This window comes from Canis lupus, chromosome 29 (genome assembly GCF_048164855.1).
Source record: "Canis lupus baileyi chromosome 29, mCanLup2.hap1, whole genome shotgun sequence".
In the NCBI taxonomy this organism is placed as follows: Eukaryota; Metazoa; Chordata; class Mammalia; order Carnivora; family Canidae; genus Canis; species Canis lupus.
The window spans coordinates 9,072,637-9,086,067 of record NC_132866.1 but is presented as its reverse complement, the minus strand read 5'-3'; the positions used below and the strand labels follow the sequence as shown (position 1 = coordinate 9,086,067).

At 42.4% G+C, this 13,431-nt stretch overlaps 1 protein-coding gene across 1 annotated transcript in view; it reads left to right on the top strand.

The window, feature by feature from the left end:
* Positions 1 to 796: 796 nt before the first annotated feature.
* DMBT1 (deleted in malignant brain tumors 1) overlaps positions 797 to 13,431 on the top strand; it is a 146,918-nt gene continuing 134,283 nt past the window's right edge. The window contains exons 1-5 of the mRNA XM_072804709.1: positions 797 to 864; positions 7,351 to 7,407; positions 7,751 to 7,807; positions 10,154 to 10,177; positions 13,307 to 13,333. Coding sequence (XP_072660810.1) covers positions 804 to 864; positions 7,351 to 7,407; positions 7,751 to 7,807; positions 10,154 to 10,177; positions 13,307 to 13,333 — 226 coding nt within the window. The 5' untranslated portion in view covers positions 797 to 803. The remainder of the gene's footprint in view (positions 865 to 7,350; positions 7,408 to 7,750; positions 7,808 to 10,153; positions 10,178 to 13,306; positions 13,334 to 13,431) is intronic.

Below are 13,431 nucleotides of genomic sequence, written 5' to 3'. Positions count from 1 at the left end.
GTAACCTTCTTGGGATGTAGGGGGTTTACCAGAGTCTGGTGATAAAGGGCAAAGTGATACCTACATAACAAGTCCAAGGAGAGGGATGGTGTGTAAGATAAGAGGAGGTCCAGGCTTGTGGGTTTGCCAGGCTCCAAGAATTATACAACATGAATGCCAGGGACCAAGAGACCAAAGCCTGTGAAATGGATGGAGGTGGTTCAGTTTCAGGTCACATGTTTCTCAGCTCCTGTGCTATGGGATTAGTTTGAGATCTAGAAGATGGTGGAAGTTAATTCGAGCCCCCAGATTCTATGAACTCACCCCCCTAACTTCTACTCTCCAATTGTGTTGTTTCTCCAAGGCAAGGGGCCAATAAGAGAATGCATTGCCAGGACAAAACAACCCAACGAGATGGTTTTCCCTTTGGCACCAGGTCCTGTGTTTGCTCAGCAGCCCACATCCTGCTATGCTTGAAACTTGGGGCTGATTTCCCACAAATTAATTCAAATTTTCCAAGATTAAAATTGAGCTTATATTCGGAGAGAGAGCACTCTTTGAGTTTCACCTAAAAGGAAGTTGGGGACAGTATCACTGTCAGTGTGTTTGCCGTGGGAACGTAGCCAGATCATTCATATAGCAATCATCTCACACACCTAAGTTCCTACTGATTAGCCATCAACTGTTAGCAAAATTCCTCACTTCCTTTGTGCTGATTTATGGCAGCAGTAGAAATATACCACCCCAGAGGACACGCCTCCTTTCAGCGAGGAACCTATAAATATCAAGGTATTTTTTATTCTAATTGAGAAGAACCCAGCAAAATGGGGCTCTCCATGGTCATCTTTGAAATATGTCTTTTACTGGGTCCAGTTCTATCTTCAGGTATTATATCTAATTATTATATTCATTAATTTCACTCTTGCAAATCCAAATCAGGGCAGATTATATCTAAATATTCCCTGGTGCTAGACTTTCCATTTCAGGGGGAGTCTCGTATCAGGGAGGAGGCAATTCTTTGCTCATAATTGTCATTGCAAGTGTTGAGAAGGAATGGCTTTTTTTTTTTGGGAGGGGGGCGCTTTGTTTCTGGCTGAGAAATACAACGGTTGTATTAGAAAAAGTCAATCATTATGTCAATGTTTTCAGTGAGTAGCTCAACCAACGAATGATTGATTGATCTTAGAAAAATTCCCAAAGTTAAGGAAAAGTGCATCTGTACTATTAAGAGGCTCTAAAACTTTGACATGGTTGGTTAAGGTCATGGTTGGCGTACTTTAAAAATGGGCAGTAAGATCGCCCCCGAAAGTGTTCATTATGTGACTTCTTTCTGCAGGAGTATCTGGCTTGATAATATTTATCAAGCAAACTCAGGTCAAGTAGCTGAGCAGAGATAAGATTATTAGGACTCCAGGTTTGCACCTGTCACTCTCTGCTTTAGAGAAATGATTTGAAGCTCGATAACTCACAAGTACCTTTGTGTTCTTAGAGTGTGAAGTGATTGTGCACAAAAGAACACCGGCAGGGCAGTGTAGCTGTCGAATCTCGACGGCAATGCATGGAGATACTAAGTGAGCTGGCCGGTTAGCCGGTCCGCCTATGAGCTATCTCTCTGTCTCTCTCCCTTTCTGCCTCTGTCTCTGTCTTGGCTCTTTCCTTCTGTTCTCTCTCCCTTCCTTTCCTCCTTCCCTCCCTTCATTCCTTTCTTCTCTCTTCTGCCTTTCTCTTGCTTCCTCTGGCATCACCTTTTGCTACACTCATGGATTTCAGAAGACAGGGCGAAAGCACCTTAATTTCTAGAGAACTTCCAGAACTCTCACTCCTGCCCCCCAGGCTGCGTAGGGGAAGCTCCGGAGATACAGGTTTATTTGGGAAATTAGCTTCACGAAAGCAGCACCCCATAAGGAAGCCCTCGGTGAGCTGGTGATGGGGAGCAAAGACTGCACTGGGTGATGCGAGCGGCTGGCAGGGTGACACAGATGGGCTAGCCGACAGGGGATGCCCATCTTCTTTTCTCGCCAGGAGGACGTCAGTGGGTACTGGCTCTGGGCAGTCGGGGGCTGGAAATCGTGTCTGTATAGAAATACTTGAAATGGGGGGCAGTGTTGTTAGCTCTAGCTTTCACCTATAGAACATTAATCCCTGCATTTGCACTGGCTTTGAGAGGTGACAAGTGATTTAAGTCGGCCCCTGAGGGACAGGGTGGGAGTTGTCCTGTTCTTATCTACTGTGGAATTTATGGCAGCAGTGCTCTTGGATTAAGGGAATTTGTGGTTTTCCCATGAGGTTCCGGTGCGCACATGCACAGGTGCCTGTGTGCCCATATTGCAGCTCAGAGGTGGGGACTGACCTCTGCGAAGTGCTTCCTCTGCACCAGGGGTTCTGCTGGACAATGTGCCTGTGTTCTCTTGTCTAAATCTGCTGACAGCCCCAAAATTAGGTATCACCATTTCCACCTGGCAGATGAAGACACTGACCCTCAGGACGGGTACCAGGCTTGTCCCAGGTCAGCGGCGGGGACAAGGTTTGAACCTAGTGGAGGTCCACTGGCATTCAGGTAGCAATTTTGGCCCAGTGGCCCTTGTTGCTCCTTGCAGAGAGCCGAGGACATGACCCTCAGCGTTTGGCTTGGCCCTGGAGCCCTGTGGGGGTGTGGGGTGCCAGTGGGAGCTGGGTGCCGGAAGGGCCGTGGCAGCTGGCACTGTCCTCAGCTCTGGTCCTTGCACTAGCCCTTGTGAAAAAAATTCAGTGCCCCCAGATTTGTGCTGGGCCAGAGGGGCCGTGGAACCCCGGCCTCTCCTCGCCACGTCCTTGGTGCTGCCGGTTACCGATTCTGGGGCCTCTGCAAGCCTCTGTTTGCTCATCTGTAACCTGGGACTGTGTTCCAACCTCCCCGGGTGCTATGGCTATGAGGTCACTCTGCACCGTCTGGCCCAGCGAGGGCGCCTTGGAACCACCCACTGTTACTCCTCTAGGCATTGTCCTAACATTGTATCCAGACCTCACTTCCTAAGTGCAAGGTGATGTCTTGGACTGGATCCTGGCACAGAGAAAGGAAAAGCTGGTAAAATCCAAAGAAAAGCTGGAGTTCAGGGAGTGGGGAATGTGCCCGCGTCGGTCTGGCAGTTATGACGCATGCACCACGGTAACGTTGGATGACATTGGGGAAAACTGGGGCAAGGTGTGTGGGGTCTCTCTCTCTCTCTCTCTCTCTCTCTCTCTCTGTGTGTGTTTGCTCTGTGACTTTTCTCAAACTCCAGAGTTATTCTAATAAATTTTTAACATAATTTCCTTTGCTCTCATTTCTTGAAGGTCAATGCTGTGTAAAATGAGGAAGTAATAATTGCTTACAAATGAATTCCTAACAGAGTGTTCATCCTTGTATGTGCCATTTCTACAGCTTAGTGGGGGTTTGGGCAGTGATTGATGCCTTAAAAAAGAAGGAGAAAATCTAATTAAGGGACTTCCAGACACTGTGAAAATGTGTTTCATGTGGGTGACATTTGGACTGGGGGAGGCATTTCTGCACCACTTAAATAACAGGCCATGCAGATTGCCCTCCCAAGCAGCTCTCCTCTCTTTGGGTCACATTTATTGTGCAAACTCACTAGTGGGCATTATGTGACTCAGGGTGAGCTGAGTCTGTGGAATGTTCTGGAATGAGGAGAGAGTCCATGGCGGTGCATCGGAGGAGCCCAGGTGTGGCGGCCTGGCATCCAGATTCCTTCAGTCCCATTCAGTCGTCTTCTCCAGCCCCATGTGTCTCCACACCTTGCTGGGCATCACCCACCCGTGTTGCTGTCCCCCACATGTTCCATGCTGGCTTTCCCCCCATGATTGTATTTGTTCTGCGGGATACCTTGCATCTCACTGTCTCGTGCAAAGCAACCTGTACTTCCTACCTCCCACACTCTGGCAACGCTGCCTCTTTGCCATGTTGACTACACTCCTGCTGTTCCCTTGACCTGGAACAGTCTTCTTCTCCCTCTTCCTTGCCTTCACCTGGAGAAATCTAGCTGCTATTTTTAAAGTACCATGTCTCATCCAGGAATCTCTCCCCCGACACAGACTCTCACTACACACACACTCTGACACACACATATAGATGTACACACTACACACATGGAGTGAGTCATCCTAGGTTGTCCCTCTTATTCTCCCATTGCATCTTAACTCTTGCACCAAATCATCTGTGGATTTTTCTAGGGGTTTTGCTATGATGCGAGTCCCTAGAGAGCAAGACTCATGTCTGGCTCATTTAGTTCCCGGCACCACAGCTTGCATTGCCAAGAGCCTGACGGAGGGCCTGGCTCACGCTGAACATAGGGGAACAGCCTGAATGCCCCAGTGCAGGGCCAGCTCTGCCAGAGAGAGGGCGTGCCCATGAGCTGTCTCCAAAGGCATGACCTCATGCCGGGTCCGGAGCAGGTTCTATCTCCTTGTATATAGTTTATGAGGAGCTATGTGCTATGTCAAGAACGGTAATACCCACATTACTGTGTATTATTACTTCAAAATGTTTTGCTTTTTTGACAAATTGCAATGGAATCTCATCATTTTAATTTGAATTTGGGGAGGCAGCTTAGCAGAGTCGCGTGGGACACTGGGTCTGGGACACAGGCGCTTGAGTGTGAAACTCAGATGTAAGCTTCCCTACTTGGGAGCTGTGTGACTTTGACAAGCTGTTTTACCTTCTGAGCCTTGGATTTTCACCCATAGGATAGATGTGCATTAACACGTCCACCGTAATGGATTTTGCGAAGGTGAAATGGGATAGATACTACATGGCCAGCACTTAGGTCAATGCCGGGAATGTGGAACTTCCTCAAAAATATTAGCACCTGCCCTCCTCCTTCTTACCTTTGCCCTTCCTCCTTTTCTAGTTCTCTCTACCATTAGCTTCATTATCTTTCTTTGTCTTCAATTTCCCTTTCACCTTTGTTCTTGTCCTGCAGCTGACAGCCCCAATACCTTCTGCACCTAGAAGACTCTGCCTCCTGCATAACCTGCCACCTTCAGCTTCAGACCACAGCTCCCAATGCACAATTAGTGCAGAAAATGTAGGAACTAGAGAAAAGTGAGAGAAAAAGTAAAAATACCCAAATCCATCCCTCAAGAGGGCCATTGTTAAAATACATTTGTCTTTCAGGTTACTTGTGAGTGATATAATTTAACATACAGTTTTTCTATAATTTATCTTTATATTCTGAACATTTTAACATACCATTCACAGTTTTGTGACGTTGGAAGTTATTTCAGATTTTCCTCTTTTTTAAAAAAAAAATCTCAGCTTTATCGAAGTGTAATTACAAGTAAAAATGATAGGATTTTTGCAGTGTACCCTCTGATGATTAGATAGAAGTATCCATTGTAAAGAGATTCCCCATCTAGTTAATACATGCATTGCCCCACATATTTATCTCTATTTTATTTTATTTTATTTTATTTTATTTTAATTTTTTGCCAAGAACATTTAAGTTCTGCTCTCTCAGCAAATTTCAGTTGTAGAATACAGTGTGATCCACTATCACCACCATGTTTTACATTAGATTTTCAGATCTTACTCATAGAAAGCTTGTACTCAACCTCTCCCTTTTTCCTGCTTTCCATTCAGGTTCTTTGTATAGTGGATAGTACTGTGAATGCCCATGCATCTTTGTCTACATTATAGAAATTATGATTATTTCCTTTGGCTATATCCTTTTTTTAAAGATTTTATTTATTTATTTGAGAGAAAGAGAAAGCAGGAGGGGGGAGGGGCAGAGGGAGATGGAGAAGCTGAGCAGGGAGTCGGATGCGAGACTCAGCCCAGGGCATGATCCTGGAGACCCGGGATCGAGTCCCACATCGGGCTCCCTGCATGGAGCCTGCTTCTCCCTCTGCCTGTGTCTCTGCCTCTCTCTCTCTCTCTCTGTGTCTCTCATGAATAGATAAATAAAATCTTAAAAAAATAAAATAAATTAAAAATAAAACGAGGAACCATAAACTATGATACATATACATTTTGAGTGTTTCATTCTAACTTAAGACACATCAATACAGTTTGGTTCACCAATTTGTTGCTGTAGACTTTTCTTCCAGGAGGGGATCTTCTGGGGTTCTGCAATGTTTTTTTTTTTACATAAACCATACATGTTTGGCATATATGTAATCTCTAGTTTCCATTCCTCCAAAGGAGAGCGTGAAGTGAAAACCACTTGCAAAGTGGTTTGAGCATAGAGGTTCTCCCGTTGTATATATTTCTAGTACTCTTCACTGTGTCACCTGCCTGGTTTCTTTTTTAGCAACTTGATTTTATTTCCAAAGCATTCAGCCTTATTTTTATAGAAAGCCATCTTTCTTTTTTTTACTCACATTTTTTCAATTTTCTTAATATTTAATTGAATTTAATGCCAAGTACAACCACCATAAACAAGTTTGAAGCCCATATCTACCTCTAGTTGATTGTACACCTAAGGTGGTTGGAATGAAGTTGCCAGATATGTAGAAAACAGCCTCACAGCCCTAGTGGTCAGGTGTACAGTGAGGATGGAGGGCATCCTTGACCTGGTGAGGGGGATATAGGAGTCAGTGAAGAGAACCTCTTGTTTACTGCCACCTACAGGATGCCTTTCCCCTAGAGTATTCAGATACTACAAATAAAAATACAATGCACCCAGTTAAATCTGAACTTCAGATTTTTAAAAAAAAAATGTTTTTGGTGTGTGTGTGTGTGTGTGTGTGCATGCGTGTGTGTGTGTCCCATGCTTTTGGGGACATACTTAAAGCAGTATTCATTGTTTATCCAAAATTCAAATAAAAAGATATGTATATTTTTAGTGTAATATGTCCCATACAATATTTGGGATATACTTCTATTAAGAAATATACTTGTTATTTGAAATCCCAATATAACTGGCATCCTGTATTTTATCTGGCATTCCTTCTTTGGCTCAATTTTTCCTTTACATATGTCTATGCCTTCTTTCAAGTTTAGGGGAATATCTGCCCCTGTCTGGAATCCTCCTGCTTTTCTTCCAAGCCCACGAATCACTCCTTTTGATATTCCCATCCCCCTGCACTCTGTGTCCCTCCCAGGGCAAGACCAGATGACTGGCTACCAAGTCTGGCTGCTGAGTGGCCTCTGAGCTCCAGAGGACGGAGCCTTGCCCTCCCTGATGGATCCCTCCCTTCTCCCCATCAGTGCAGTGCCTCCAGGGCAGTCAGAGATCAGTCCACACTTGCTGAGTGAATTAATGACTGAGGCCCAGCTGACCCTCCAAAGTGAAGTCTGATGCAGCCCTCTCCCCTGCTTGAATTAGCAAGGAAGTCAGATTTAATGCTTGTTTTCAGAAGAGCCCTCATTTGGCCCTTTTTCTTTGTGTTTCGCAGCAAGATCACAAACAAGGACCCTGGATACCATTTCTGAAGACACACGGACATCACCTGGTAACTCTACACTCTGGGACTGGGTGGTGTGGGGCCCACCCCCACCCCCAAGGACTCAGGAGGGAGTGCTGGGTTTTAGATGTAGGAAAAGGAAGGACCTCTTCTGATGTGGTCCACCTGGGCCCTCAGCCCCTTCCTTGGAAGGTTCTGCATTGATCAGAAGACAGACCCTGAGTCTCTGCCAGCCTGTGCCAGGCAACCCCTCTTTCCTAGGATCTCTGCCCTCCCAGGGTGACCCATGGGGACTGCAGCCATTTAGCAGGGCAGCAGAGGCAGGTGGGGAAAGGAGTATCTTACTAAGGCTCTCTGGGTATAATTAGTTACTATTTCTCTTCTTTTCTAGAATTTTTATCAAGGTTTGGGGCGGTGGAAAATTCTACCTCCGTCGATGCTTCAAGTGGTAATTTCTGCCACTTTTTTATCTTATTATAGTCCTGTGTATACATGAGTGTGCTTGCTTGTGCAAGAATGCAGACCTTATGATTTGGGGCACATAGTGTAAATGTTATATATATATATTTAAATTGTTACTGTTTTATGGGATCCCTGGGTGGCGCAGCGGTTTGGCGCCTGCCTTTGGCCCAGGGCGTGATCCTGGAGACCCGGGATCGAATCCCATGTCGGGTTCCCGGTGCTTGGAGCCTGCTTCTCCCTCTGCCTATGTCTCTGCCTCTCTCTCTCTCTCTGTGACTATCATAAAAAATAAAAAAAAAATTAAAAAAAAAATTGTTACTGTTTTAAAATATTTTAATATAATTAATATTTAAATTTTAATATTAAATTAAAATTAATATTTTAAATACATAACAGTATTTAATATTATAAGATTATAATATTTAACAAAATATTAAATAAAATATTTAAAATTATTATTATTTTTTAAAGATTTTATTTATTTATCCACAAAAGACACAGAGAGAGAGAGAGAGGCAGAGACACAGGCAGAGGGAGAAGCAAGCTCCATGCAGGGAGCCTAATGCGGGAGTCTATCCCAGGTCTCCAGGATCACGTCCTGGGCCAAAGGCAGGTGCTAAACCACTGAGCCACCCAGGGATTCCCTATTTAAAAATTATTTTTATTTAAAAATATACTATATATGTATAATATATAATATGTATATACATTCTAAAAAGCAGAACTTTTAGATGATTAAGAGCAACTGAGATGATTAAGAGCAACTGCCTGAGTACAAGTCCTGCCCCTTATCACTTACTAGTCAGGTGGTCTTGGTCACCTTCCAGAGTCTCAGTTTTCCCATGGGTTTTTTTGAGGATTAACTAGGATGATACATGGAAATCTCTTTTTTAGGGGGTATATTTTTTTATTGGAGTTCGATTTGCCAACATATAGCATATCACCCAGTGCTCATCCTGTCAAGTGCCCCCCTCAGTGCCTGTCACCTAGTCACCCCATCCCCCTGCCCACCTCCCCTTCCACTACCCCTTGTTCGTTTCCCAGAGTTAGGAGTCTCTCATATTCTGTCTCCCTCACTGATATTTCCCACTCATTTTCTGTCCTTGGAAAGCTCTTGAATAGGATCTGAGAAGTCATGATCTGGTCAGGACTCAGGACGGATTGTCCTGGATGCAGTGCACTACTCAAGAAATGAATCCTACCAATGGCAGTGCCCCCACAGCTTGCAGACCTGTGGCCATGGGGAAGACACCCACGTCATTTGCTCAGGAGGGCCTCCAGGAGATAATGCATATTACATGGCTCAGGGCAGAGTACTAATAGCAATGACCCTGTTCTCCAAACTGATTTCTCTATCAGGAAAATGGAACTAATAGTAGTACCTTGGCCAACTTATTTTACCTCTAAATGCTTCAGTTTAAGAGAAGTTTAAGAGAAGGGAGCCCTACTGTTAATGGGTTGCCATGAGAACCAAAGGGGACAATGTGGGTGAAGTACTTAAGACAGTGAATGTTGGATATTGTATAATGATAATCATCACCATAATTCTTATTGCTATGGTAGCTAACCCTTGTTGCATGCTGACAACGCAGCAGTCAATCTGATACACATTTGATCTATTTTTCCCATTTAATTTTCCCAATAGCCCTTTGAGGGTCAGTAAGTCTCAGTAAATGACCACTCCTGTTATTTTTTTGAGAATGGAAAGGCATTTTCATCTCCCACTGCCATTGTCAACACAAAGTCACTTGACTTTTTTTTGGACCAAATAGTTACCAGTCTATGCTTTTAGTGATTTCAGTTAGTTGAGACTAGAAAGTCAAAGCCCTTGATCTCAACGCCTCATGCCCATTCTTACATGCTGGCTAGGTTAAATCTTCTCAAAGACATAAGAAAAGTAATGGGTCCCCACTTGTACCAAATTAGGTACAAACTTAACTTGCTTTTCTACAGTGATGAGATGTTAATTTCTACTGTCATGAGATAAAGACATATCTGCAGCAGGAAATACACAGAAACAAATGCACAAATGATTAAAGAACATTGCACTGAATTTATTCTTAAGATATAAAAAGCCACTTTTTAGTCACCATGTCTCTTGGCACTAGTTTAGCATTCTGTTTTCCCCATATCAGAGACTCAAGAAATCTTTATCAATTTGAATTGTTTCAAAGATAGATTGCATATCTGTTGATGTTGATGCACATGCAGTTGCTAAATCTCTACTTCAAAGCCAACCAGAAGGAAAGCAAGGTTCAAAAGTAGATTTCTTGGTCAGGATCTTTGTGGATGAAACATACACCTGTCTGACTTTTCTTTCATTCCTTTGTAGTTTCCCAACCTGATTTCACGACTGGTGAGTACTTTAAAAAAATATCCTGAATTAGATTTAAGATTTATTGATTATCCAGTGCAGTTATTTATATCTTAAGCACTTAAGTACAAACGCTGCCTTTAATGAATGGTATGAGGTCTGCACAAAAGATGACTTGTGTCCTTTATAGAAATACAAAGGTAGTAGAAACTTCTTTCAATTATAGAATAAATGGACCTTGAAGTTATATTGTTACGTTCTTCTTCAATTGTATTTTGCCTTTGCCTCACCTGTCCCTATACATCAGAATCAGCAAGGGTATTTTTTTGAATGCAGGGCTTTGGGACTTACTTTTCCCTCCTTCAGAGACCCTGATTTGAAGGGTCTAGGTTGAGGCTCAGGAATCTGAATTTTTATGTAACTGAAAATGGGGATGGTCTGTAAGACCACACTTTGAGCAACCACATTGCACGGCTCAGTACTGAATTAGGTTTTGGTATTTGGAATGTGATTACAGAAGCATGACTTTGCTAAGAATTTCAAAAGAAAGTGACAGGGATATATATATATATATTTTTTTAATGCTATCTATTTTCACTTATTTTTTTTCTTGGGTGTCTATATTTTGCTTAATGTCAAGTGAATTTAGGTTTATAACATTTTCCCAAATGGTTCATGGCTACATCGTAAGTCTGACTTGTTGATATACATGTTTTTCCTTGAGTGCATTGCTAACACTGAACTTTTGCACACCTTGCAAAAGGGCCTCAATGTCCTTGCTACTTCATTCGACAAGAATTAGCCCTACCAAGACCCTTCTATGCAGGAGAGACTACAGTATGGATTCTCTCTGTATTTGAGGGGAACGTGTTCCCTGCTTTCAGGAACTTATGGTCTAATGGCAAGATAGACAGTTATCAATTAATTATACAGTTACAATTACAGCTGTGGTAAGTACTAGAGCAAGAGGTATATGACAAGATAGAGATGATGAAGATATGAGAAAGAGAGCAGCCCCAAAAAGTCATAGGTGAACTTAGGACTGGAGTTGGTACAAGAATTAGCTGGAGAGAGCAAGAAAGAAGAGTGTTTTTCTCTTCTTCACTGGCCTACAGTCAGAAATGTGAGGGAACAGATACAGACTCAAATTGACTATAGCTACCTTACTCCAGCCATCAGATCTCCCCTCCTCTATGCTTAGCCACGCCAATACCTTATCTAGTCAAGGTAGTACCCTGAGAAGTACTGAGAAGAAGGACTGAGAAGTACTACAATGCATGTCGGGAATACCCTAGAAACAGCCCAATTGGCCTTTCCTCACTCTTTCTCTGAGCCCTTCCCTTACAACAACCACAGAAACCACTTGCCCCCTTATCTATAGTTATCTTGAAAAAAGGGATTATGAAAGCAACCTTATTAGAATTTTTCATAAGAATGTAAATGTAGCAGATCTCCTTTCATCCAGTAGATTTTGGAACATAATTATTAGAAAAAATAAAAGTGTACCATCACATGTCCATTTAGCAAAATGGGATAGTCTGAGTTCTTGCTGCAAAATATCACTGATGAAATCCTATCCATTGACATGAGTGAGAGCACTATATTTTATTTAGTAATTTTTTAGAGAGAAGGGAGAGAAAGAGGGAGAGAGTGAGGAGGGGCAGAGGGAAAGAGAGACAGAGAATCTTAAGCAGGCTCCAGGCCCAGCATGGAGCCTGATGTGGAGCTCAATTTCATGACCCTGAGATCATGACCTAAGCCAAAATCAAGAGACGGGTGCTTAACTGACTAAGGTACCCAGGCACCCCAAGAACACTATTTTTTATTTTTGTACTTAGAATTTTATTACTGACTCCTTGATTCTTGAATTTGAGGAGATTCACCTAGGATATCATCATTTGAAGTCTCAGAGTCTGATATTTCAATTGTACAAGCAATTTCACCATTATTGTTATCATCTAGGGAGCTTCTCTCTGTTTACATTCCTATTCTGATTCATCTAGTTATTGTGAAACACCTTCAATGTCAATTTTCTTCTCTTTGCCATTGGTAACAATGACAAATGAAAAATTCTGAATTTTTAACTGTATTCAGTGAGAGCTAAAAGCATCTTACAAAGACTGTGCTTCCAGTCTTTTTAAAAAAATACCTTCTTGAAAGGTAATGTTATATTTGGGGCACTGAAGAATGATGATGACCTATCTTACCAGTTCATATTTCTTCTAGATAATAACACCATTCTCTCATTATCTTATTATGTAACTCTTTTTTATGGTAGTTAATAATTAATGAGCAATGATGAACCAATTCCTTGAAGGATGATATAGCAAAATGTTTCAAGCTATAGGAAAAATGAGATCATCAAGAGCCCGTAATGTATCTTGGGTTTATAAAAGGATCCAATAAATCCATATGGTGACTATAAAGTAGAATGCTTTTATTCTATTTTCTTTTCACGAGGAAATATTCTTTTCTTTCTTTGGAAGACCTCCAGAAACATGTAAAGTCTAGAAATATCAATCCTTACAAATAGAGCGAGGCCTGATGAAAAAAGAAACTCAAGAGCTAAAATGGAATCTGATGGATCATGAAGGTGTCCTGAGGGTTAACCTGAAGTGGAGGTGCATGGAGAGCTTCATAGTGGCTTCACTAATGACAAAGATCCAGGGTTCTCTAGATATTGGTTTTGTTCAAGATAGAGTAAAAATTTCTTAAAGTATGGATCAGAAGGAAGAGGATATCTGATAACAAAATATGTACTTATTTAGGGGACCTCTGAGTGGCTATTCCAAAGGCTAACTCAAGTTTCAGACTGGAGGGAGGATTCAACTGGCACCCAGAATCCTTGACAACCAGTCTAAACTGCTTTTTCTTGCTTAGTTTTTCTTTCTGAGCACAGATTACATCCTGTAACTATAAACTGTAGCATTTAGGGGGCAGGGTAAAGAGACATGCACTTTATTATCTAAAAATCATTAAACACCCCACATCCAACCCACTTGTAATGTATGATTGCAAAATCCCAAACACTTGGCAAGAACGCTGGAGGTACATAGAACCAAGGGTGGACCACAGCGCCCTCTGGCATGATCATAAGGTGATGCTCAAGCCAATTTCTCTTTAGATATTTATAAACCGTGGAACCTGTTTCAAGATGAATTTGTTTTCTAGGTCTCGACACCTCGACTACAGACTATGGTAAGACCTTTTCTTTTTACTTGTCTTCCCAGAGCTTTTCTCACTGGCTGGGCCAGCCAGTTCTGCTGTCGCTGTTGGCTTGTTGAGGCTGAGTATAG